Genomic DNA, 26,343 nt, shown 5'->3' with positions numbered 1-26,343 from the left:
CAGAAGCAGAGGTTTTTATACTGTATCTAAGGTTTGGAATATTGTTTTTACTATTGTGGGATGTTGTGTGTTAACATTCGTAAATACTGCAAAAACAATCCATAATTTTGTTGGGAGGTATAGCTTGTCTGTTAAGAAAATGTAAGCATTGTGGAAATGTGTTCACTGACTGCATATCGTGTGCAAACGACATGAAATGTGTGAATGGTATGGCCACAAAAGACCGATGCTGTGCTAATTGTATTTAGAGTTTTGAAAATGTGACAACTGGTTGGACAAACGCTTGTTAGCGACTGAAAAAAACTGTAAACAAAACACGCTACAGCGCATTGAATCAGTGCGTGCAATACCGGAGCTAGTGTGTGTGCGAGCCACTTTATCAGAGCGATATTGTCAACGTCAGCGAGTATTTGCATTAGATTATCGCCTAATGGCATCAAAAAAGTTTACCCGAAATTAAGTGTTGGGTCTTCTATTCAGCGGACCCTGATTCTGAAGGGGAATATCTGCCTTCAGAAAATGGCGGTGATTCGTTTAGTGAGGCTTCAGATCGTCCCTGCCTTGCAATGATGCAGCTGGACAAAGTGGCGTTTACACCAAGCACAAGCGTTGAATCGTTTGCCCAATGTCACTGGTGGGAATAATGTTTCACGGGTTGGTGTTCATCGGGAAGTTAGCAGGGTGCTAGTGGTGTGGGCTTAACGAGGCTGGAGGTAGCATAATGGAGGTAGCATAATGTCCATGTAGCGCTAGCTTCTGTCTTCTGAACATGTGCCTCTCCACAATGTCCGGCGACAGTAGCGTGGTGGAGCCTTTGTCTAATGCCACTGGGTATGTTAGGCGAGGTGAAGTGCTCATAGGACAGTTAGGGGGGAAGTAGAGGCAGTGTGGGGAGTCGCAATGAGAATGACCGTAGGCCTAGTCCGAAAGGCGCAAATTCTCTCCACTTCGGCCTTGAGGCTGATCTGGCCATGCTGCTTGCAACAGGAGCAGAGGTGGTGTGACGGGGGCAGGAGAGCCATTAGGCCATGCATAGTCTATCACAAGATGATGGGAATGCGGCCCTGTATGGATAGGATATGGATATGGATAGTCATTATCTCTACAGCAAAAGGCCTGCTACATAAAAAAAAAAAAATTGTCAGCCATTTATTAGTAATGATTTACACTGTTGATTATCTATTTCCCTGACCATTTAGGACATATATGTGTTCTTTTTTGTGTGTTCATGTCCTTGTGATGTGTGTGTCTGTCATCAACATCAACAAAAACAACAAAAAGAAAACAAATGCTAACATTGTCTCTTGTCTTGTCTCGTCATCTCACTCCTGATCTGTGCCTTGCCGTGGCAAATGAGCTTTTGAACTACACAGGTCTTGTCTACTTGTGTTTGTGTGTCATCTGAATAATATATATGTGCCCCATACATGGAATCAGAGTGCCTACTGTATGTAGTAAATGGAAAATCTCTACAGCAAAAGGCCAGTCTACCGCTACATGCATTTGGTTTGTTTCTGCCATTTATTAATTTATTAGTAATGATTTACATAGTTTGTTTACTACTTAGTATTTACCTGAGCATTCAGTATTGTGCAATATAGCATACAGAAGGTGAGAGACATTTTGGGGGGAAAGAAGTGGTGCATTTTATCATTCAAACATGCGACTTTTCATGAAAATTCTATAACCCAAGATGGCCGCCACCATATGACGTCATAATATGCAAATTAGATATAAACATTTAATCCCTTCATAAACTTTGGGTCATCCTTAATATTTCTCTAATTTACAGAAAGTCTCTATCTCTTATCACTTTTAAGATATAGCCTTTTGAAATGAAATGTCAAAATCGAACGTTTCAAAAAAAACCTCTGGCGCCTAAAGGGTTAAGGGTTGTTTTAAGGACATGTTTGTGCATGCCCATAGCCAGCCAGTCAAAGGCGATTCAAAACGAGTAAGAAAGTCGAGACAGGACTCGAGACAATTCATCCAAAACAAACCAGAAAAGGGACTCAAAGTGCTAAATACCAGAATTATCCTTTAATGTCTGTTAAACTCTGTGGGCCAGATGTACGTACATTTGCGAACATAGCGTTATCAGCGCCATGGACAAACTGCAGAAAGCAAACGCTGTGATACCCAAGTTTACGTCGTATTTATCAAACTTTCAGATTATCGGGTAATAAAACCCTAGGGCGCCTTTCTCCGCCCCCTACCGCAAATTACGAACGTCCACAACTGAACGGCATACATTCAAGCGCAGTTGAATGAAGTTAACTGATGACAACATTAAAAGGCTATGGAGGATTGGTCACCTAGGGTTAGTTGAGATTGATCACCTAGGGTTAGTTGAGATTGGTCAAATCTAGCAAGTAGGAACAGAGTCCTGCACGGGTCCATTTTTGGAGACACGCACCCGCCCGGACCCGTAAAGTTCAGCACCAGATCCGACCCGTCACCTGTGACAATATCAACATTAAATCTGCACCCGCCCAGACCCGTTAATATTTAGCCCGTTACCCGACCCGTGTCCGCGATAAATTCACACACAAGCTACAATCATTCCAATTAATGTGCTTTATTTTTTATCTCGCACCTCTCAACATCACAATATAGGCTCTCAATGAAACGGCCTAATGACTTTCTTTTGCACTATTGGAGCTCTACAGGACTAAAAACACAACATAATATAAATATGTAATGTGTCATCTTTCACATTTGAGTATTTCTCATTCAGTCTAAATCATAAGCTAATGAACAATATAGCCAAAAGTGCACTTTCTTTTGCGCGATTCAAGAAGCCTATCATCTGCACCTTTTGCATTAGGGCTAAATCTTATAATAACAAACCATAGCCCAAAGCTGGCTGCATCAGAGCATTACACAAATATACCTATTAATATTACAAGAAAAAATACAACCTGAGCATCACAAACAATAGCTATATGCAAAGTCGCAGTAGTGATGTGATGGTCAAAGGTTGTAGGCTATCGTTGACTAACACACATATTTGTGATGTGGTAATGGTAATTTAGACATACATATTGGGGCAGCCATGTAAATTTGCCATTCTCAGCTCCTGCAACAGGCAGTCGCAACAGGCAGGTGCTTTTACCCAAGTGAGGCCTGTTTGACACCTGAAGTGGCGCAAAACAAATACGCCTGAAGTGGTGCAAAAGCGTTAGTACATCTGGCCCTTAATTTTCATTATTTTTTAATGTCTATTAAACTCTTAATGTCTGTATTCTGTTTGTGTTTCACTAATAATAATGAATCCTTAAGTTACGACCCAGAACACTGTATTCTAACTACACAGAACACTGTAGATAGATAGATAGATAGATAGATAGATAGATAGATACTTTATTGATCCCCAGGGGAAATTCAAGGTCTTGTATTCTAACTACACAGTACACACACACACACACACACAAATATACTCACATACTGACATAAGTACACACACACACACACACACACACACACACACACACACACTGATTGCTGAAAGAGATTAGTTATTTGGCATGTGTTCAAAGACAATGAGATGTTGCCTGGAGACATCATCATTCTCCATGGTGATGTCATGTGTTATTATACAATTGACATGCAAGCCCAGCAGAGCAAAACCATTGAAACACACACACACACACACACACACACACACACACACACACACTCGTAACCTTTCATATCAAGAGAGAGAAAGGCCTATTCCCTATTCCCTGTACTATTCATGAACCTCTATGACAGCCAATCTGCACAGACACTCACACAGAGAGAGAGAGAGAGGGAGGGAGGGAGAGAGAGAGAGAGGGAGGGAGAGAGAAAGCAAGAGAGGGAGAGAGAGGGAGGGTAAGAGAGAGAGAGAGGGAGGGAAAGAGAGGGAGGGAGGGAGGGAGAGAGAGAGACAGGGAGAGAGAGAGGGAGGGAGGGAGAGAGGGAGGGAGAGAGAGAAAGCAAGAGAGGGAGAGAGAGGGAGGGTAAGAGAGAGAGAGAGGGAGGGAAAGAGAGGGAGGGAGAGGGAGAGAGAGAGAGGGAGGGAGAGAGAGAGACAGGGAGAGAGGGAGAGAGAGAGGGAGGGAAAGAAAGAGAGAGGGGGAGGGAGACATTAGAAGATAAGAGAGAAGGGGGGTTGGAAGAAGAGTAAACATTCTGGCCAAAAAAGAGAGAGTTCAGATTACGTCTCATCTGAATGTCACACGCTTGTGCTCCTTTAAAGGGGCAGTCAGTATTGTCAGTATTTAAAGGGGAGGTCAGTATTTAAAGGTGCTGTCAGTATTTAAAGGTGCAGTCAGGGATTGCACATGGGGACGCTTTTGTCCAAAACAATGTTTCAAAAGCATCTGCTACAAAATTAAAATATAAACATAAACATCAACAAATGATATTTATATTTTAACTCCAGAGGTGGCTCCTCCCTCCCTTCAGCAGCCCAGAGGAGCTGAGCTCCACACAGGGTGCTGCTGTTGTTGTTGTTGTTGTTTGGGGAAGCTGCCCCCACTTTGTTTGTTTCCAGTGTTCAGAGCCTGGGCCCTGGCTACCTACAGAGACCTGCAGAGCTGCAGTGGACTCTCGGAGCTAGCAGATCGTGTGTGTGTGTGTGTGTGTGTGTGCGTGTATAAGAGAGAGACTTTTGAAGGACAGAGCTGTAAATTGAAGCGTTTCCCTTTTTCTCCTAATGAGTGCTGGCTGACTGCTTCATTTAGTAAAACAACAGAAACACACACTTAGTTCTCAATATGGTCAGACTGTCTATCATTTGTGATTCCTTAACCGAATATGTTTTATTATTTATTTATATTCATTTAGTCAATCAAGGAAACACTCGCACACCATTGTTTGCCGTTGAAAAATAAATAAACTAAGTGTTTAATCCATCAACCAATGTGCTACCAAGTGAGGTGATGTACAAACGACCTTCATCAGTGCAAATATTCATTTAGAAATTATTTTTCAGCGCAACACACACATTTTTAACAGCGCAACACACATGTAAACACACGCGACATGTAAACACACGCGCGCTGTGCCCTGGACATTAGTCCGGCACTACACACAGCACATAGGGTCCGCGTGCGTCAGGGCCGTGGCCTCCGTTGGACGCCACTGTTCCCGATAACTTTCCGTTTAGACGCAGCGGGTCAGGCTGGAGGAAATGGGCGCAGCTTGGATGTGTGTGTGTGTGTGTGTGTGTGTGTGTGTGCGTGCGGGGGGTCGGTGAGAGGGTGGGTGGAGGGATGGACTTTCACAGAAATCAAACTCTGACTCGCGCTACACTCAGTCAAAATGCAGCTGCAAACGGACACAGCGCGAGAACATTAATTGCGTGAAAAGAGAGGCACGAGGGAGCCGCCGTCACTGGGCAGTGTAGCTCGACAAAAGTTTTTCTCTACTTCGCGAGGCGTCATAAAAGTTTGTGCCAATCGCGCGGCCTGGTGCAGCGGCCGTGCGCAAAGATGGATTCATGCTTGAACCTTGATGAGGACGAACTCACGCTGACAGCATGCGAAACTAACACGATCTTGGAAAATACCCAGCTGAAAGACAACCCCGTGCCGGACAAAGGCTTGGACCCCGATAAGAGCGAACTGTCGCAGAAGCCTCCGTACTCCTACGTCGCGCTCATCGCCATGGCCATCCGCGAGAGCTCGGAGAAGCGACTCACGCTGTCCGGGATCTATCAGCACATCATCAGCAAGTTTCCGTTTTACGAGAAAAATAAGAAGGGCTGGCAGAACAGCATCCGACACAACCTCTCGCTTAACGAGTGCTTCATCAAGATGCCGCGCGAGGGTGGCGGGGAGCGCAAGGGCAACTACTGGACCCTGGACCCCGCGTGCGAGGATATGTTCGAGAAGGGCAACTACCGCAGACGCAGGCGCATGAAGCGTCCGTTCAGGCCCCCGCCGGCCAACTTCCAGCCCGGTAAGTCTCTGTTCGGGAGGGACGGCTACGGTTACGTGTCCGCGCCCAAATACCTGCAACCCGGATTCACGAGCAGCTCCTGGCCGCTGCCGCAACCCTCCGCGCCCGTGCCTTACGCCTCGTGCCAGATGTCAGGTCCTAACATGAACATGAACCTACCCGTTACCGTGAAAGGCCTAGCGGCACCCTCTTCCTACAGCTGCTACTCGCGCGTGCAGGGCATGTCTCTCCCGGGTATGGTGAACTCTTACAATGCCATTAGCCACGCGCACCCTCACCTGCACCCGCATCATACTCAGCAACTCAGTCCCGCCACGGCCACACCGCCTCCTCCGGTCCCCTCCGGTAACGGAAACAGTGGCCTTCACTTCGCCAGCTCGCGCCAGCCCACCGAGCTGTCCATGGTGCCCTGCGCATACTGGGAGCACGAGAGCAAACCTGCGCTGGTACACACGCGCACTGACATTTAGAGGAGACTGCAAATGGTGTGTTTGTTCAGACCGCACGTCCCTCGCCTGTGCCAGGGATGACCGGACCGACGGATGACTGGTCGCGCAGGCTCGTGACCGGTCATAAGGAAATAAATCTCTCAAGGATCCCCAAACAGGGCGCAAACACACCGTCAATTACAAACTCACTTCTACTGAGCTGTGTGTGTGTGTGTGTGTGTGTGTGTGTGTGTGTGTGTGTGTGTGTGTGTGTGTGGCCTAAATCTGAGCTTTAATGTTGATAGTAATGTTGTAGATGTGAGCTGGCCACCCCGCTCTTGTAGGCTTGCCCAAATAAATTGTAAATATTTGCAAACCCGCCTGTCGCACTTCTCAGTCAAACACTTTCACATTTATTTACAACAGTAGGCTACAATGGCAATAATAATTATTTCTTCTTATTGTTATTGTTATTTAATACAATTCGTTTATTATTTCAAAAGTGTTATTATTTGAAGAGCGACTGAGTGTGTAGCTCATTCCTATCAGCGAAATTACAGTTTTTCTCAGTCGCTTTGGTGCTTTTCTCAGATCAGAATGAAAATTCTCATAACTAATAGTTCAACCTCCACAACATTTAGTCATTTGTGCACATCATAGTAGCAATTTCTCCTTCCTCTGAACAAATTGCAAATGCTTTTGGACATGTATCTGTTGCTTTCGTACAATTCTCTGCTGTTTTATAACATTAACATTTGCTTATGTCATGTCAGTCAAAATTAACTATACTTATGGATGCTGAATAGTCATTCACAATTAAACTAATAGTCTTAATTTCCTTGCTTCAGTCATTACATACAAAATTGTTGAACTAGTTATCAAATTCTGTCACAATGCTGTAGAATTGCAAAAAGCATACAGTAAAACTGTGAAACGTACATATTCAGTGTCTTGTACTCACGTACTCCCCTAACTACAGCAATGTGTAACTTTACTGTAGTTTTCAAATGACTGTACAAGTAGTGTATAGTGCTGTCTTGAGCATTTTCAGGTAGTGTCACCGAGTTCTGAACTTTTTTTTCTATTGGAAAACACTGAGAGAATAAACTGTCATTATGAAAACATGACAAAGCCATTTGACTATCTTGTTCATAAACGATGGTGTCAAGACTTCTCATTTTGATGACACTGGCAGTTTCATTGACATGAAGACTTGCTTTTGAGGAATGGATTACCCATTTTGAGCAAGTGACGTGCTTTTGCAGGTTATCCACTAGGTTTTGCAGTTTGCACTAATTGTTTTGAGAAATGCACTAACTGCTGTGCAAATGTTAATAGTGATGTGAGAAAAGCACCAAAGCGACTGAGAAAAACTGTAAGAAGAATTTCTCAATTTCCCGCTTTTATCAGCTAGAGTGTGTCGCGAGGTGACGCGTGGAAGCTGTGAATTAAGTCAGCTTTAGTTGTGTGTGCTAGAAACATTTAAGTTGATAAATAAATAAATAAATAAATAATTACATAATGTGTCTCCGCATCTGGACCTCGTTGTCGCTTATCTGAACATCGGGTTCATTTGTACTCACGCGCCCGTGACGTGATAGGGTCGCTGCGCGCCTGTGTCCGTTAGGAGGTTTGGCCCTGTGTGTGTGTGTGTGTGTGTGTGTGTGTGTGTGTGTTTACTCAGTGGAGATCAGGGGGACGGCTAGCTCAAACTCAAACGTTTTAGCCTAATCAGCTCAAATCGCCCCTTCGCACGCGCACACACACACACACGCACGCACACACACACACGCAGACACACACACACGGTGTATGATCACAGTTGGAGCAGTAGGACGTGTCGGGAGATATTAGACCACATGAGATCTGTTAAAAGGCTCCATTTTATCATATAGGCTAGTCTAATATAGCCATGGCTTTTTAGCCATCAGTTGCCCGGCCTGAATCATAATAGACCATAATTGATCACACTTAATTGTAATTATACATTATAATTATATAGCCTAATATATTCTTGGATTTAGCCTATAGTCTGGGATTTTAAACATTTAGTTGCCTTGCCTAAATCATAATAGATCGCACTTCATTTTATTTCCTTTCTCGAGATACGTAACACCATTACATTTCACCAAATAAATAACATAACAAATGCATAGCCTAACCAATATGTCAAACTGCTGCATATAAGTTAAAGTGAGCTACCTTCGCTTTTCAGATGTTGGCTAAACGAATAGCGTTTAGAAACATTATTCTAATTTATTTTATAGCTCATTTGAGAACTGAACTCCACTCCGCCTGAAGTCTCATTGGATTGCAAACCGCTCGTTCACTCGCTCCTAATTGCTACCATCACTGGCGAAGGTAAAATATCACCTTTTAAGGTCGAGGTGGTGGACACCGCGGCAGGTATGCGCGCAGTCTCAGAAGCTGGCTGTTCTATCAAACCACCGGTAGCCTACCGCGGAATGTCGCACTCCGATATCTGCTCCAAAAGTGACAAGGAAAACGCAAGGGCAGAATAGGCTACTAATGTGCGTGAACCTGAACGTGAACCTGATGAAGCAAATTGCGAAACGCGTTGTTCACGCCAAATAAAGTCAGCAAAATATACCCTCCATTGTGCGGTATATAGGTTACTAGTTTTTGACTTTTCGGCAGTAAACTAATATTTTAGAGAAAGGCTGATCTTGAATAAATGTTTATTTTTTAACAATCTTTTGAATGTTTATTTTGAAGGACAACCCACATTTCAAACGGAATAAGCACGCGTCATTACGCCCTCCCGGCTTTAATAGCTGCACATTGCCTCAAAACAATAACTAAACTACAATAAGAATAACATTAACAGCAATTATTATTATTATTATTATTATTATTATTTTAATTATTTTGATTGTTTTTTATTATCATGAAAGACATTATAATGATGATTATATTATTATTATTATTAATATTGTGGTTGTTGTTATTATTATTGTTCTTAAGGCCTGTTATTATTATTGTTATTATTATCATTAGGCCTGACAAATGTATTGTGCTTTACACAAATGCAAGTGATGAATAGCATAAAAGAACAATAGCTTAAACATGTTAAAAATAGTAACATAGTAAAAAAAAAATAGTTTAAAATAGTAATCAACCGAAAGCATCTGACAACAGTTTTTCTAATTATAAGAATGTTCGTATTATAGGTTAATTATGATGACAGACTCTATTCCCTTAGGCCCCTACCTGTCTACATAGTCAAGTCAAGTCCAGTCAAGTCAAGTTTATTGATATAGCGCATTTCGTACACAGAGGTCATTCAATGTGCTTTACATAAACAAAACCAAACAATAATAACAAATAAAAGCATAGAAGGGCAATATAGTCAAGAAGTCAAGAATAGTTAAAAGGTAAAGATCATATTAATCACAAAAATCATTTAAATCAATCACAAAGATCACAAAAATCATTTAAAAATAAAGAATAATTAATAAGCAAAAACAAAGGCAAAAGTAGTAAAAAAGTAATAAAAGACAAGGTAGAATAATTATCAAGGCAGATTCAGAATCTGTAACTCGGCGCAGTTAGCAGAAAGCATCTGAGAACAGTTTGGTCTTAAGTCTAGATTTAAAACTGGCTACAGTTGGGGCCTTTTTGATGTCATCCGAAAGTTGGTTCCAGAGCTGAGCCGCATAGCATTTCTTTTTTATTTTCCACCCTGAACATGGGCAAAATGCCCCATTGATATCAATATGTTTTATATAGAGTCACCACACTGCCACCTGTGGTTGCATAGAGTAACCTGTGGTAGCTCTGTACAAAACATATTGATGTCAATGGTGCATTTTGCCCATGTTCAGGGTGGAAAGTGAAAAAGAAAGATTTGCATAAGACGTGCGTGTGAGCCAAGTGTCAAGTCAAAGATTGAGTAAGTGAGTCCTGGCTGAGTCCTGGGTGAGTTCTGAGTGAATCCCGGGTGAGTTCTGGCTGAGTCCTGGCTGAGTTCTGGGTGAGTTCTGAGTGAATCAAAAGTGCGGCCCTTTTTAACTGAACAAGATGCAGAAAAACTAATTCACGCCTTTATCACTAGCAGGTTAGACTACTGCAATGCACTTTTCACTGGTCTTCCCAAAAAACATCTAAAGAAATTGGCACTCATACAGAACTCTGCGGCTAGACTTTTAACTAAGACCAAGAAGAGAGAACACATCACCCCTGTGTTGGCTGAACTGCACTGGCTCCCTATTTCCTATAGAATTGATTTTAAGGTTATGTTAATTACTTACAAAGCTCTGAATGGCATAGCACCTTCATATATCTCTGAGCTTTTAATATCTTATCAACCACAAAGGAAACTTAGATCATCCAATTCTAATCTTTTAATGCATTACCCAAAGTGCTCCACAAACAAAGTGGAGAAGCTGCGTTTATCCATTATGCCCCCAAACTATGGAACACCCTGCCTCTGTACATCAAGCAGGCGAGTTCAGTAAATATTTTTAAAAAAAGATCTGAAAACATACCTGTACAGGAAAGCTTTTAGTTAACTCATCTTATCCTGTAGACTACATTTTCAGATTATTCTACATCTGCTGCTATTGGAGGGGCGCAGCCAGCCAGAAACAGATGGGCTCCCCTATTAAGTCAGGTTCTGCTCAAGGTTTCTTCCTGGAATATGGGAGTTTTTTTCCTTGCCACAGTTGCCATATGGCGTGTCTTATGACATGTCATTTTCTATATTTTGATATGTTGCTGAGTAGATCATAAACAGCAAAGAAAAGTGATTGATAATGACTGACTGACTATTATTGTGTTACATGCTTCAAATGTAAAGCACTTTGAGCTGCATTCTGTGTATGAAAGGTGCTATACAAATAAAGCTTATTATTATTATTATTATTATAATTCTGGTCCAGTGTTTTGCGTCCATATTGACATCTGTTTAGAGTTTATGGCGGTGTTGTCTTGGAAACCGAATGCCGATTTCCTCATCTGCGTGGAAACGTTCTGCACACAACACCTCAGTGGTCATTGCAGGCTTTGCTGTATAGGAGCTCCAAGAAATACTTTATTTTGTCTAAAAAGGCAACATTTCGATCTCAACAGATCTTCATCAGGCCTCACACACACACACACACAGTGACATGCAGCATGGTTGTCAATAAATAGTCATTTCTGAGATTGTTATTTCTATGCTTTCCTCCTTATAGTTTATAGGATTCAGAACATTCTAGAAGAGCGGTTAGAAATGTGTTAGAACATTCCCCTTTGGTACTAGCAGCCTCTCCTCTAAATGGCAACTGGTTAGAACATTCTAGAAGAACATTATTAGAACATTATAACATTCCCCTTTGGTACTAGCAGCCTCTCCTCTAAATGGCAACTGGTTAGAACATTCTAGAAGAACATCATAGAACATTATTAGAACATTATAACATTCCCCTTTGGTACTAGCAGGCTCTCCTCCAAATGGCAACTGGTTAGAACATTCTAGAAGAACATCATAGAACATTATTAGAACATTATAACATTCCCCTTTGGTACTAGCAGCCTCTCCTCTAAATGGCAACTGGTTAGAACATTCTAGAAGAACATCATAGAACATTATTAGAACATTATAACATTCCCCTTTGGTACTAGCAGGCTCTCCTCCAAATGGCAACTGGTTAGAACATTCTAGAAGAGCAGTTAATAATGTTCCTTTAAAAAAACACTGTGCCTGAATTCTGGCGTGGGGCGAGATTTGAAAGTAAGCAATTAACCTTATAATATTAGATGTTCAAAAATGTCTGAAAACTAACTTATTTCACACAATGTTTCAGTAATTTAGGCTACATACTTGGAAAATGCAGTTAAATAGTGTTAGATATGAAAATCCTTTTTAGCAAGTAGTACAGTAGGTCTCACCTTTTATACAAGAGAGACACTGATTCATAAACAATAAATCCCGCTATTATCCCGATATCTAAACGTTAAAATAGCGTTTTCACTCATTGTATGCGTTTTCGTTTTTTGTTTTCGTTCTTCAAACCGTTTCTAATCCCTGCTCAAAGGAACCGACATTAAAATAATAAAATGTAAGTAGTATTTAGTAAAAAAATGGTTGAGTAAATAGATTGAAATAGATTTAGTATTTCATGAAGCACACACAACGAAACACACATCCCCCCGTGTGTGTTTGGAAGTGTGTGTGTGTGTGTGTGTGTGTGTGTGGGGAAGTGTGTTTCGGATTAGCATTCTCTCGCTGAGAAAAGATTACTCTGATCACTGAGACATGTGTGTTTGTCTGAGGAGTGAGGGTACATCAGCATCTCCGCGTGGTCGAATAAGTGGACATTAGCAGCCGTGCCCTACTGGTCAGGGTTATTTGGCTGGACATCAAATCAGGCCTGATCATTCTCAACGAATTTTCATTTTTAGACTTATTAGTCTGTGTGTGCTGTGATAACACTGTCCTGTGTGTGTGTGTGTGTCCGTGTGTGTGTGTGTCCTGTGTGTGCTGTGTGTGTGTGTGTCCTGTGTGTGTGTGTGTCCTGTGTGTGCTGTGTGTGTGTGTGTCCTGTGTGTGCTATGTGTTCTGTGTGTGTGTGTGTCCTGTGTGTGCTGTGTGTGTTGTGTGTGTGTTGTGTGTGCTGTGTGTGTTGTGTGTGTTGTGTGTATATGTGTGCTGTGTGTGCTGTGTGTGTGTGTGCTGTGTGTGCTGTGTGTGCACAGTAAAATTGACAGTGTTATTAAGTGTTAATTTTTTCAGAGACATTATTTTCAGTGTTCATTAGTGTTAATTAGTGTAACTTCGGGAGTTGTTTGAACAAACATGTACACCCACGGTGTAATTAAAACTCACAACTTAGTGTTTTAAGTGGGTGTGAATGTACGTACTCTGGGGTGGAGTCATTTACACTTCCGGTTCTTCAGTTGAGATTTTTGAAAAGAAGATGGACGCCATTGAAGTACAGCGTGGGATAGTAAAAGGTAAAGTCATTTGTTCCCTCTACTTCTGTAAGCTAGCATGAAAACTACGACAAATACACAATTAAGTAATGTCACATCACAGGTATATGTTTTCATACCAACATGTTTTACCTACTATGAAATATTGGTGACGTTAGCTTGGTCGCTAGCTAGTAGCAAGGTCGCTAGCTAGCTCAGAAAATGTTTAGTAAAACATCCAGCAAGCTAACATAACTTCGGTGGGTTATAACCTTGAAATGGTCAGGTTTATGTTAATTTGTAATACTTAAACTGTAAACTGACATTAATATAATATTGGAGTCGACAACGTCTTAAAGTCCTTTCTGAAATTCGAAAAGGCGGTTGGAATTTGAATAGTACTAACGTTACCCACTGAGGGAATAGCTCTAACATGCTAACGTAGCTGGTTAACATTAGTTACAGCCAGGACTCCACTGTTCATAGCGATCTAACGTTAGTGTGCTGCTAAATGCTCACCTGGCACAAATTAATCTGTTGACTGACTAATTATAACAGTCTGTCGACTAATTGACGTTTGGTTGAACTGAACACTATTTGCTTGGTTATATAAAAAAAAATGCTACTAGCTAACATTAGCTGAGACCACGAGGGCATCCCCTTTACGCAGATAGGAATTCCAGCTTCGTTTGGAACGATTTGTACTTGAAGACTTTAAGATTCTTTATCTAATGTTTTACATGCAGCACATTGGATAGTAAGGGCTTAAATTGAAGACAACACCATTGTCAAGACATTAATTCACCTCCAGACCTTTATTTCCTTCATTAAGTCTACATTTTAGAACATCATATACAGAGGAAAATGTCAAAAAAGTAAAAAACGCCTATTATTTTTGTAGTTGTCAGTGTGTCCATGGATGGTGTGTTAGAACAGCAGGTCATACACTACATTTCCTGTATCTACATGTTCTTAGGAAGCAAACTCCAAAATTTTAAGCAGATGCATAAAATTACATAGGTTCTACACAGCAATTTCTAATAGGTGCATATAGGCGTTTCCAAGTGTCCATAACCTCTCCAAGCTCTCCAAAATACAAAAACAAGATTTTCCCCATATAGCAGGTTGTGTGTGTGGTATTTTTGTGTTTTGACCTTGTAAATATAAATTTCACTTCATTTCAGGCTAATATTTACACTTATTTCAAGTTAACCAATAAGGAGGATCCTTACCTCTCCAAATGCCAAATACTGTATTGAAACTAAGCTTATGTCTTTTAGGGGAAATGTAGAAGTGTTAGAAAACAGTCCACACCAGAGCCCCGTTAGCCAGAACAGTTGCAAATATGATATCTGCAATGTGCTGTTACCACCTCCTACGACGAGGACGGGGGGTTGGATTTTAGGAGGCTGGGCCTCTTGCACGATGCTGAGGTGCACTAGTGCTGGCTGAGGGACCAGTGGCAGAGGTACCAGGAGTGGCGATGGGGGGAGACGCTGGAGGCCTGACAGGTGGGGCTGTAGCTGAGGTCCCTTCCAAAGGGTCACTGGAGGTGTGGGAGCGAGACAGAGGGGCAGATGGTTCAGCACTGCATGAACAAAAAGATGGGACAATATATTAAAATGAGAAATGGCTATATGTTCCACTGAGTAATTAATTATATTTTGTGCAAGCTAATAAATGTATCACTCACAAAAAAATGATCACTATACCAACATAACAAGTGCATGTTTGATGGAGTCATATAGTATAAGAACAATGAGCCACATGTAAAAGTTTGCATATTTAAATGGTCACCATGTAGTATTATAAGGCACACCTGCATGGCATGCTACTAACAGGTTAATAGTGATGATAAAGTAGCAACTTTAGGGTGGGCAGCATAGTTGCCAAGTCCGCTTATAATACGCGACTTTGGGCTTGTATTTACGAGAAGTCGCTTGGAAAAATGTGGAGTCGCTGGGTTCGGTTTTGGGGCTTATTTTTTAGAAACTTGGTTGCTTAATGCCAAAATAATACGCGACTCTGTGCTTCACGTTTTTGTAGGCTGGTCAACAGTAGGCATATTTATTAAGTTAAGATTTAATCCCTTGGCGATCAATAAAGTAGCCTATCTATCTATCTATCTGTTTGTCCAATCAGTTCTTCTCATTCGCGCACTAGGCCTACTGCGCCGCATAAAGCTCATTCGTGCATCATACCTCTAACGCCACGCGGGTAAATCTCAACAACAAAGTCGATCTGGCTAGTGCAAGTTACGGAGTTTTTGCGATAGTAGTAGGCCTACTGGTTCGTAGAGAGAGTTGGCATAATGTCCACAAAGTGGTCGAAGTATGGGAAAAAATACAATCCTGACTGGGAGAGGCAGAAAGAGCTCAAGGATTGGATTCGTCCCGTTACAGGGGATAACAGTAAGGCTCTTTGCAGGTTCTGTAAGGCAGAAATAAGAGCACACCATGCAGACCTTATGCAGCATGCTCGCACAGAAAAGCATAGAAGGAATGCTAAACCATTCTCATCATCAAGATTAACGGATATTGGATTCACAGTAGTAAAATCATCAACCAAAAGCCAAATGACAGAGCTTCGGCTCGCAACCTATGTGGCATGTCACACGTCTATACGCTGTATTGATTGCTTGGGGGAAATAATTGGCACAGATTGTGACATGGACGTGAGCATTCACCGAACAAAATGTGCAGCACTAATTAAAAGTGTATGTTCAACGAACTACTGAAAGATATCGGGGAGTCTCGCTACTCTCTCATCATAGATGAAAGCACTGACATCAGTAGTGTTAAGCAGCTGTGTGCTGTCATCAGGTACTTCAGCACTTCTCTGAAGAAGATTGTCTCCACCTATTTAGGTTTAATAGATTTGAAGGGAGAAAATGCCGTGGCCATAGCTTCCACTCTGACTACGTTCCTAGAAAGCGTGGGACTGGATTTCATGCGCTGTGTAGGCCTAGGAACCGACGGCTGCAGTGTAATGGTCGGGAAGAATAACTCCGTATACACACACCTCCGTGCAAAAAATGAGAAGCTTCAACTAGTTAAGTGTGTCTGTCACTCAATCCAGCTCTGCGCAAGCAAAGCTGTGGAAACACTGCCCAGAAATCTGGAGTTCTTGATTTCTCAGTCGCACAGGTGGTTTTCTCACAGTCGCGCAGAGACTACACGAGTTTGCCATAGTATCTGAAACCATTAACCCCGAGAAACACCACTTAAACTTGCGCAGCTCTCTGGCACAAGGTGGCTATCCATCTATGACTGTTGTGTGCGATTGTTGGGTCAGTGGGATGAGCTGAAGTTGCATTTTCAATTGTGCAAGGGCCGCCAAACGCTGCTCTGACGCCGAGCTCCTATACCAGATGTACTGCGACCCTATCAATAAGCTGTATTTGCAGTTCCTCATGCCTATCTTGCAGGAGTTCTCAAGAGTAAACAAACTTTTCCAGCTGGAGATCGGAAACGCCTTCAAAATGCTTTCGACTGTCTGCAAACTTTTTTTAGTTCCTTGGTGTCAAAAATCCTGACTCCCAACGCCATCCCCCCGTCCGATTCACATCTGATTAATGTTGATTTGGATGACACACGCAATCATATGCCCCTGTGCGCAGTGAACTTTTGGGTGCAATTCACCATCGCCCTTGGAGAGGCCAATGTTGATAGTGCTTTAGAGATGGGAATGAAGACCAGATGCCGGGATTTTTTATTTTCGAGGCTGCGAGACAGGTTCAGAACAGGCTGCCAGCCAACACGAACCTGTGGAGGTCCATGGCAGTGTTCAGCCCATCAGTGATGCTATCTCAGACCAAGCCACCGCTATCCACCGCCGCAGTTTTAAAACTGTATACTGGAGATCTAGGGAAGCTGGACTCCCAATATCAGGCTGTGCACTTCCATGAGTGGGACACAAAAGAAGACCACCAAGCGGAAGAGTTCTGGGCCGACGTTCTAAATTATAGGGACAGCAGCGGGGAGCAATGTTTCAAAGCCCTTGCACTATTTGCACTTTCACTCCTCGCAATGCCCCTCAGTAACGCCGACGTGGAAAGGGTTTTTTCCCAAATGAATCACGTGAAATCCAAACTCAGAAACCGCATGGGTCAGAAAACATTGAGTAGCATACTTAGCATTCGCCACTGACCTGCGACGCAAAGTGGGAATATGCTGCAAAGGCTTCGCCCCAACAGCGGAGATGCTTCAGAAGTTCAATGTAGGAATGTATAGAGATGGAGAGCAGACTCTGGGGACGAGTGAAGCAGATGAAGCGAGTGATTTCCTTCTTTAAGGTAGGCTAAATGGAGGCATTGTTTTTCGGGTGCATTTAGGCCATATTAAACTATATTTAAGAGATTGAGAAATAAGTGGTCCTGTATGTTAGGGTACACTCTGACACACAATGACCCAACAGTTTTAACTCAGTGTTTGGGTTGAGAAAATAACCCAGCATTTTTTAGAGTGTATCAGTACTGTCCTTGCCTTCTTCTCTTAAGGCCATATTGTATACTGCAGTCAGAGATGGATAGAGGACAGGATTAAGGATCCTTTGAACAGTTGTGCAGCAGGCTAGTGTTCCAGAGATGGCTGTGTGCACCCAAACATTGGTTCAAGATTTAAAGCATTCTCATGGTTCTCATCATTCTTTGGATGGATGCTGTTTATTTCTTTGGATATATTCTGTTAATTCTCATGTGGATGGATGCTGTTAAAGTTTTTATAATTCTTTACATGGATGCTTGTTAATGAAGCATAATTTGATATAAGTAGCCTATGCCTGATCTTTATGCTAATATTCTAGGCAATCCATATGTTTTCAGTTTCAAAACGAATTACTTGTAACCTAACCAGGCCTTCATCTAAAGGCCTTCTTCTAAAGGTATTTGCATCCATGTTTAACTGCTTGTTGCTGACTGTTTTTGGCATAATAAACCGGACAGGAACATCTCTCTCTCTCTCTCTCTCTCTCTCTCTCTCTCTCTCTCTCTCTCTCTCTCTCTCTAGATATATAGATCTCTAAAAGTTTTAATATATGTTTTGTGGTCAGCTGTGATGCCATGATTTGATCAATGACTGCTTTTATAGGGGGACATCCACCCCTGTGTCATGCTGTCAGGCCCACACGTCATGCTGTCAGGCACACACATGCTGTGCACACATTTTGTGGCAGAATATTGCTTTGACATTATTATAATATTGCTTTGCTTTATTTTTATATTTTATTTGTATATGTTATTTATTTTATTTATAAAAACCTCTCTCTTTATTATTATTAAAATATGCTTTATTTTTATATTTTATTTTTATATTTTATCTTTAAAACCTCTGTCTCTCTCTGCCCCCCACACACATACCTCTCTCTCTCTCTCTCTCTCTCTCTCTGTCTCTCTGTCTCTCTGTCTCTCTCTCCACATACACACACACACACACACACAAATGTGTGTCTTGTACAATGATTTTTAGATTTCTGTTTTGTAAAACTTGAAAAATAAAGTACGTTTTGGCTTTGGAAAAGTAATTGTTTCACTCATTATACAAATAGTCTATGCTGTTTAGGCTGTGGCAGGTTACAGCGACTTTGGGGCACCTTTTAGGCATTAGGCTTCTTTTGGGCTTCTTTTTGAGGTGAGAGTTGCTTATTTGTCTCGCGAGAGTTGGCAACACTGGTGGGCAGCAGTAGCACTGACCACGTGTGAGCGTGCAGAACTTTTAGGCAGGGTGGCTACTAGCTCGCAACACTGGTACTGTATGCATCTCTAATTTCTATGATAAATTACTCCATTTTACTTGCCAATACATTATAATAGTATGCCTTACCCGTTCCTACACTGTGCAAGACATGGACATATTTATGACGAACAGGCTGCCAAAGTATCTCACTCTTTCTCTCTCTCTCCTACATAACATGCACTGCGTTCAGCTAAATGCAAAGGCTAACATTCGTGAGACTTTTAGTATCTCATTCGCTCGTACGTGACATGCACCATAAAGTTCAGCTATGCAAAGGCACACATCCTTATATATATACATTTGCATTACTTCAACTACATTACGTGAATAGACACAAGATCACTTACAAGTCAAGGAGGACATCCATCCGCGAATGCATCCTCTACCTCGGAGTCCACGCTGCCAGACTCTGAACCACTATCACCAATCTCCTCGAAGTTGAAGTCCGACTCCACATCAAGGAAGGCGTGAATCTCCTCCAAAGTCATGCTTCGTGGTCTTGCCATGATGCAAAAATAGCAATATTATAGTCAGAAGCAAAGATATCGCTCGTCAAAGCCGCTGACTTTACCAGCGCCGTGTCTCACCTCTGCGTAATCAACATGCGCATGAAACTACACGTGGGTCCTTGTCATGACGCACTATCCTTGGAAAGGCATGGTTAGACCAATCAGGGTAAATGACACATCTATGTTTTTGTAAGAAGGCATACTATTCGTTAAGAAAGACCTCAATCACTTCTGGGAAGCCTGACGCGAAGTAGGAAGTAATATTAGAGACCACGTTTGAATGTAATAATAATAATAATAATAATAATAAAGCTTTATTTGTATAGCACCTTTCATACACAGAATGCAGCTCAAAGTGCTTTACATTTGAAGCATGTAACACAATAATAGTCAGTCAGTCATTATCAATCACTTTTCTTTGCTGTTTATGTTTTACTCAGCAACATATCAAAAATATAGAAAATGACGTCATAAGACTGGCAGCCTTAACCCTCTTACCCCCCACAAGCACGCCATATGGCAACTGTGGCAAGGAAAAACTCCCATATTCCAGGAAGAAACCTTGAATAAACAAGACAAGCGTTCTCACCATAGGTGAAAGAGACCGTCATTTATCAAAACTAGTTAGTTTACAGCAAATAACAACTCTGGAATTATAAAGAGGACATCTTTAGCTTTTGATTCATGTATAACATTGTATGTAAACTTGAATTTGGCGGTCGGGAAGAGTTGGAGAAGATCTTGTTGCATTTATATAGGGTAAATGTTACTGTTCTTCACTGTAACGTGAGCAAGCAAATAAACAACCTTTTTGGACATATCCATGCAGCTGAAGCCAATTATTAAGATATGTTGAAGGTAAATAATTTATTTAAAATAAATTTAAAAAAATAAAAAATAAAAAATAATTTTGAGTTTATTTGAACTTAACTTACATCTTGAACATGTTTAAAGAGCTCCGTTTTAAAGGGAGGCTACTTCCGGTATAAACAATAGCAACATGCTAGGCTAGGTGAATATAGTTCGTTCTAGTTAACTATTGTATTAGGGCTATCCACAATACATATGCACATAGTTGGAATGTTAGTAACAATGACTAGTTGGTTGTTTTGGATGAATATTGATGACTGCAGGAATAAATTACAAGCTAATTTGAATATTCATAATGGGCCCGCCGGCGGGCCCACTAGGGGGCGCTTCTGCCTAATAGGGAACTGTTAGGCATTTGTAGCAAACAGAGGTGTAAGGTAACCGTTAGCCTTGTTGGTTCAGTGCAGTCTCCATTCTCTGTATGGCACTGGTATTAGTTAAGAGTCTGTTGGCTTTATTTGGGTAAGATCAATTTCTTTGTTTCCTAACTTGTGCAGGTAAGCCAAAGAGTATAGAAGTTAGCTAGCTGATACTAATTTTAGATATTTGTAGAAATTGTGGTTCAGTACTAGCTTGCAAGCACGTGCATAAGGATATTCAGTCCATCAGGCATAACGTTACAGCTGAGCAGAGTAAGAAATGTTAATTCTCTGAAATTATGAGCATTTTTTTATGGATATGGTAATATGTAGACGAGTTTACTGCCTAATGAAATTATTTAAGTTATTACCAGTCATGTTGCTTTAAAAGTAGGGATTATATGAACATATTTTAAGACAAAAACACTTGCGGTTGAAACATTTGGTAGCCTGTGGTATATGTCAGAATAAAGTTTAGAAGTCCTTTGCTGGTTAGTTGATATACTGCTGATAGTCAAATCATTGTAGTTCTTATATTGATGTAGTCATTTTCTTTGTTTTAACAGGGTCAGCAAAATGCTCATCAATGTCCAGTACCATGGAGAAAAAAGTACCTCAAACTGCAGCCTGGTTTTTCTTTTGAAAGTTTCATTCGAGAAGGTGAGGTTTTATGTGAGTTTTTTTTTTTTTTTTTTTTCTAGCTTATTTAGACTATGAATCAGCCTGACCTTAGGCATGTTTCTTAATGATTTCACACACACACTTTGTATCCTAGCTGGAGTTAATGCAGATCCTTATGAAATACATTTGAACTATTAAAAAGTCAAAAACTAGTATTAATCGCACGCTGGAGGGTATATTTTGTTGACTTTATTTGGCGTAAACAACGCGTTTCGCAATTTGCTTCAAACCTGATGAAGCAAAATGCGAAACGCGTTGTTCACGGCAAATAAAGTGGGTAAGGTTAAAAAAAAAGATTTTGTCACCCTTTAGTTGAATTAAGTGAAATAAAATCGGAGACCGAAATTCTTAAAGCAGCCCTTTAAGATTCCAATTTTTTTTTTCTTGTTCTTCAAACAAGGCACATCAGTCCACTGGTGCAAAAGAAGAGAACACCTCTGCCATAGGAGATTCAGCAGAAAAAGGTCAAACAGGTGAGCATTTAAAATTAAAATATCACTCGGAGAAATCCTTGTCTGTCTCGTCTCCAAAATGCAGAAGCCTGGCTTCGTGTTCCGGTAGTGTCAAATCAGTGGGCACATTCAATCTTGCAGCTCTGCACAGATCTGGCTGAACGTAAAGTATGTTTATTAGATTCAGTCAGATCTGCTTGCAGATCCAGTGCTGCAAGATCCCACTGATTTCATGCTACTGGAACACGAAGCCAAGCAATTTGCTTCCTTCAGATACAGGTCTTGTTATAACCTCTCTGTACACTTTCCGAAGTTTACAATACAACCACAGAAGTGTAATTATATTTTGAGCACTATCAGTGGTATTAAATAGCGTTTGTTTTTTGACGTTCTACCTGCCCCCTTAACTTTCTTGTTTGTACTCTGGAGTTACACTTTTTAGAGGGTGCATGTAAGTTTTCTCTTTACAAGTGTCTCACTGTTATTGTTTCTTTTTTTACGCATAGATGGTCCAGGAGGTTCTGGAGAAGAGTTAAATGGGAGAGGAAATAATGGAGGAGTATAGTAGAGCACCTTGACACACTGTACAAGAAGGCATCTTCTGAATATCCTGGTCCATGGGTATGTTTTGTTTTGAATAAATTAATCTAATTGTATACAACAGTTAGGCCCAGTCAAACTATTAACTCTTTTCTGACTGAACGAGAGGGATTCCATGGGTGGGGTCATCTCGGGACATCCCTACTCAGACTTTTCAGTGGTAGTGCCATTTTTACATTGATCCAATGTTATCGTTCCATTCATTCAAAGTGAGAGAACAGTGTAACATAACATCACAATTGACTGTTTGAGTGAGAAAAATAGAGTGCATGTAATAGGGTGAATAATGTAATGTGAAATAAAATTAAAAAAAAAATCATTATTGTGCTCATATAGCTTCACACAACCTGCCTGCAGAGTGACAAGAAAACCCTAAATTGTATTTGGTAGTAGAATTGCTGTTTAAAAACAATATTGAACTGGTGATTGTGGGGTTGATAAATGCTATAAGGCAGAACCTTAGCTGTAGGGATATCTATTACCAACTACACAGTGGCTCCATTTTCAAAAAACTCCTGAAGACCCAGCTCTTTAGAGAACATCTCCTCTCATAGCACTACTTAGAACAAGTCTTGCAGATCCTAGTACTTACCACCTGTCTTGAACTGACACACAACTGTTTAAAAACAGCACTCACTGATGCACTTATTCTTACTGTACTCTACTCTACTGTTTTTAAATTGTCCTAAAATTGTTGAGAGAATTGCTTTAAAACTTAAACTGCTACCATGTTAGTCGCTTTGGTTAAAAATGTATTAGCCTAATGTAATGTAATATTACTTAAGCATGTTTTAGTGGCAAGAAGCGTTAAGTCTATATTTTATCCATTATCCATGTTTAATCACTCTTACATTTTATAGCTTGTAATATCTGAATATATCTATCATTTTTTTCCTATTGTTTTTAGAAGGATACCAGTACGTAGTCAAAGAGAAAGAAATGCACTCGGCATTGTGACTGTTTCCTAATCTCAGGGATCCTTACTCCACCAATGGCTATGTAAGATTTTACTCATTTCCATTTAAGGTAATACAGAATAATAATGGTCAACTATTGATCTGGATAATCATAGTTCTTGCCCACATTATTTTGCAGGAACACTTCTCACGATGCTGCAAGAGGGACGGGCTATCTGGCATGGCCTAAAAGCAACGAAAGTGTCGTCAGCGTTTGGTCAAGAACAGGTCGGGAGCCTTGGAATAGATGAACACCATGAGCTTTTTAAGGAGGTAGACTTTCTACTGAGGAGACACAGCACTCAAAAAATCCACCATAGAAATGCATGGGGTTAGTTTGTAACGTATGGTGTTGTTTACACACATCACACCCACTCCGTGGCAAAACATGGACATGTGAATACATTGAGCCAATCATGTGGTGTGTTGTGAAGACATTGTGCCAATCATGTGTTGTGATCTTGCCGCTGGAGCAAGATTGGTGTTGTGAAGCCTGCCGAAATAGATGCCCGATAAGTGCCCAAAAAGCGTTGCAATATGGCTGCTGAGTGGAGGGACTTGCCTAAAAGGACTTTGCGTATACCCACATGTAACATCACTTCATGGTGCATTATCTGTCTTGCTTATGGAAAATTGGCCCATTATTGCACATGTCTAGTAATAGGTTTGAAGAAAAACACATGTTTGTGAAATTGTAAAAAATCGCTTGATTATATTGTTTTATTTCTTGTTTATGAAATGTTTACTCAGTGTTGCAGAGCATTTTCATGCATATGTGGTTATGGATTGTGAGGAACATTGTTTTATTGTTACAGTCAATGATTTGTATGAGTATAAGACCTTTGCTCAACAAAATGCTTATGGACCAAACTTTGACAAATATATTGTACCTCTGCACATTTATTTGAGCCATATCATGGCAAATATTAATAAAAAAAGAAAAGTAACTAATTTGCTGTGGTTTGTTTAATATGTTTATTTTGATAAATATATGGCTCCAGAAACTAATTCATTAATTACTCCAATAGAGTTAATTTTGAAACTCTGATAAGAGTTAATTATGAATCACTGATGGAGTTAATGATACACTCCAATAGAGTTAATTTGAACTCTGATAGAGTTAATTATGAAACACTAGGCTAGTGTTAATACGGCAACACTATGGCAAGTGTTATTTTAACATTGATGAGTGAGGATTATATAAACTCTGGAATAGTGTTAAAATTAACACATGTAGAGTAAAATTAACACTGGCCGATTTACTGTGTGTGTGTGCTGTGTGTGTGCTGTATGTGCTGTGATATCACTGTCCTGATGTGACACAACCAATATAAGATAGTTAGCTAAGCTAGTTCAGAGTGCAAACATGTTGCTGAACAGTGCAGATTCATCTATTTATAATTGACAGGAGCGTCTGTGTGTGTGTGTGTGTGTGCCACATATTTGTCAAACCGGTTGTCTGGTTGATTTCAAACTTGGCAGGTGACTTTCTGCGGGTAAGTGCAGTGCCAAGTTCGACATTGTTTGGAAAAGAAATGCAAAAGATAAATATTAACTAGAAATGCAATTCCAAGGAATTACCAGTGCATGAAAATGCTAAAGTTGTGATGTAAAATATCATGTATAGTTAAAACAGATAATACAGAGATGGTTACTACGGTGATGCTAGGATAAACATGGTGGTTGCATAGCTTAATAAAAGTTGATAGTTTAAAAGTAGACTGTTTAAAAGCTGAATGTAGATAGTTTAAAAGTTGTTGATAGACAGTAGATAGTTTAAAAGTTGTTGATAGACAGCTAGTTTAATAGATAGTTTAATGATAGTTTAAAAGTAGACCGTTTAAAAGTTGAAGGTAAATAGTTTAAAAGTTGTTGACAGACTGGAAGTTGAATGAATGTTGATATTCAAATAGTTTAATGGCTGTGTATAGGTAGATATTTGACGATAACTGAAAGTTGGAATGGCTCTAATGTTTGCTAGCAGTTATGCTAAGATTTTTAACTATGCTAACCATGCTACTTAGCTAATGTTTATAGCAGTGCTAGCAATGCTAACCTGCTAACCATGCTACCAACAAAACGTTTTTTTCTAGCAGTTTAATGAATGTTGATATTCAAATAGTTTAATGGCTATGTATAGGTAGATATTTGACGATAACTGAAAGTTGGAATGGCTCTAATGTTTGCTAGCAGTTATGCTAAGATTTGTAATTCTGCTAACCATGCTACTTAGCTAATGTTTTATAGTAGTGCTAACAATGCTAACATGCTAACCATGCTACTTAGCTAACTTAACTAACATTTTCTAGCAGTTTTGCTAAACATTTTCTAGCAGTTTTGCTAAACATGTTAACTATGCTAGCAATGCTAACATGCTAACTATGTTAACCATGTGACTTAGTTAACCAAGCTTATCATTTTTAGTAGTTATGCTAACTATGCTAACTAGCATGCTAACTATGTTAACCATGTTACTTAGCTAACTTAGCTAATCATTTTTAGTAGTTATGCTAACTATGCTAACTAACATGCTAACTATGTTAACCATGTTACTTAGCTAACTTAGCTAATCATTTTTAGTAGTTATGCTAACTATGCTAACTAAGATGCTAACATCTAGCACATCTTAACTATCTTAACCATGTTACTTAGCTAACTTAGCTACTCATTTTTAGCAGTTTTGCTAAAAATGCTAACTAACATCTTAACATCTTAGCATGTTAACTATCTTAACCATGTTACTTAGCTAACCTAGCTAATCATTTTTAGCAGTTTTGTTAAAAATGTTAACTAACATGCTAACATGCTAGCATGCTAACTATGCTAACCATGTTACTTAGCTAACTTAGCTACTCATTTTTAGCAGTTTTGCTAAAAATGCTAACTAACATGCTAACATGCTAGCATGTTAAC

The 26,343-nt window shown here is 40.3% G+C and overlaps 1 protein-coding gene and 2 long non-coding RNA genes across 4 annotated transcripts; 2 read left to right on the top strand and 1 right to left on the bottom strand.

Annotated features, from left to right (window-relative positions):
• The first annotated feature begins 5,420 nt into the window (after positions 1-5,420).
• Positions 5,421-6,581, top strand: LOC125308320 (forkhead box protein L2-like). The gene has a single exon (XM_048264729.1). It carries the CDS (start codon positions 5,460-5,462, stop codon positions 6,396-6,398), a length of 939 nt encoding a protein of 312 aa, XP_048120686.1. The 5' UTR covers positions 5,421-5,459; the 3' UTR covers positions 6,399-6,581.
• A 6,677-nt stretch (positions 6,582-13,258) lies between these two features.
• On the top strand, positions 13,259-23,490 carry LOC125308405. Of its 2 annotated transcripts, none has more exons than XR_007195871.1 (5): positions 13,259-13,313; positions 21,308-21,401; positions 21,823-21,895; positions 22,381-22,495; positions 23,382-23,490. It is a non-coding gene; the product is annotated as an uncharacterized LOC125308405 (long non-coding RNA). The 2 variants fall into 2 exon arrangements; XR_007195872.1 differs by lacking the exon at positions 13,259-13,313 and adding an exon at positions 20,088-20,370.
• On the bottom strand, positions 14,068-19,774 carry LOC125308404. Its single transcript, XR_007195870.1, has 2 exons — positions 19,351-19,774; positions 14,068-14,859 (listed from the first exon to the last, which is right to left on the bottom strand). It is a non-coding gene; the product is annotated as an uncharacterized LOC125308404 (long non-coding RNA).
• Positions 23,491-26,343: the final 2,853 nt, after the last annotated feature.

The sequence above is a fragment of the Alosa alosa genome, chromosome 15 (genome assembly GCF_017589495.1).
Source record: "Alosa alosa isolate M-15738 ecotype Scorff River chromosome 15, AALO_Geno_1.1, whole genome shotgun sequence".
Classification (NCBI taxonomy): domain Eukaryota; kingdom Metazoa; phylum Chordata; class Actinopteri; order Clupeiformes; family Clupeidae; genus Alosa; species Alosa alosa.
The sequence above is the reverse complement of the archived record's forward strand: the minus strand, read 5'-3'. Positions and strand labels throughout refer to the sequence as shown.

Bases quoted from the DNA above. Each gene is read 5' to 3' on its own strand.
- LOC125308320 (XM_048264729.1), top strand. From the start codon at position 5,460: ATGGATTCATGCTTGAACCTTGATGAGGACGAACTCACGCTGACAGCA.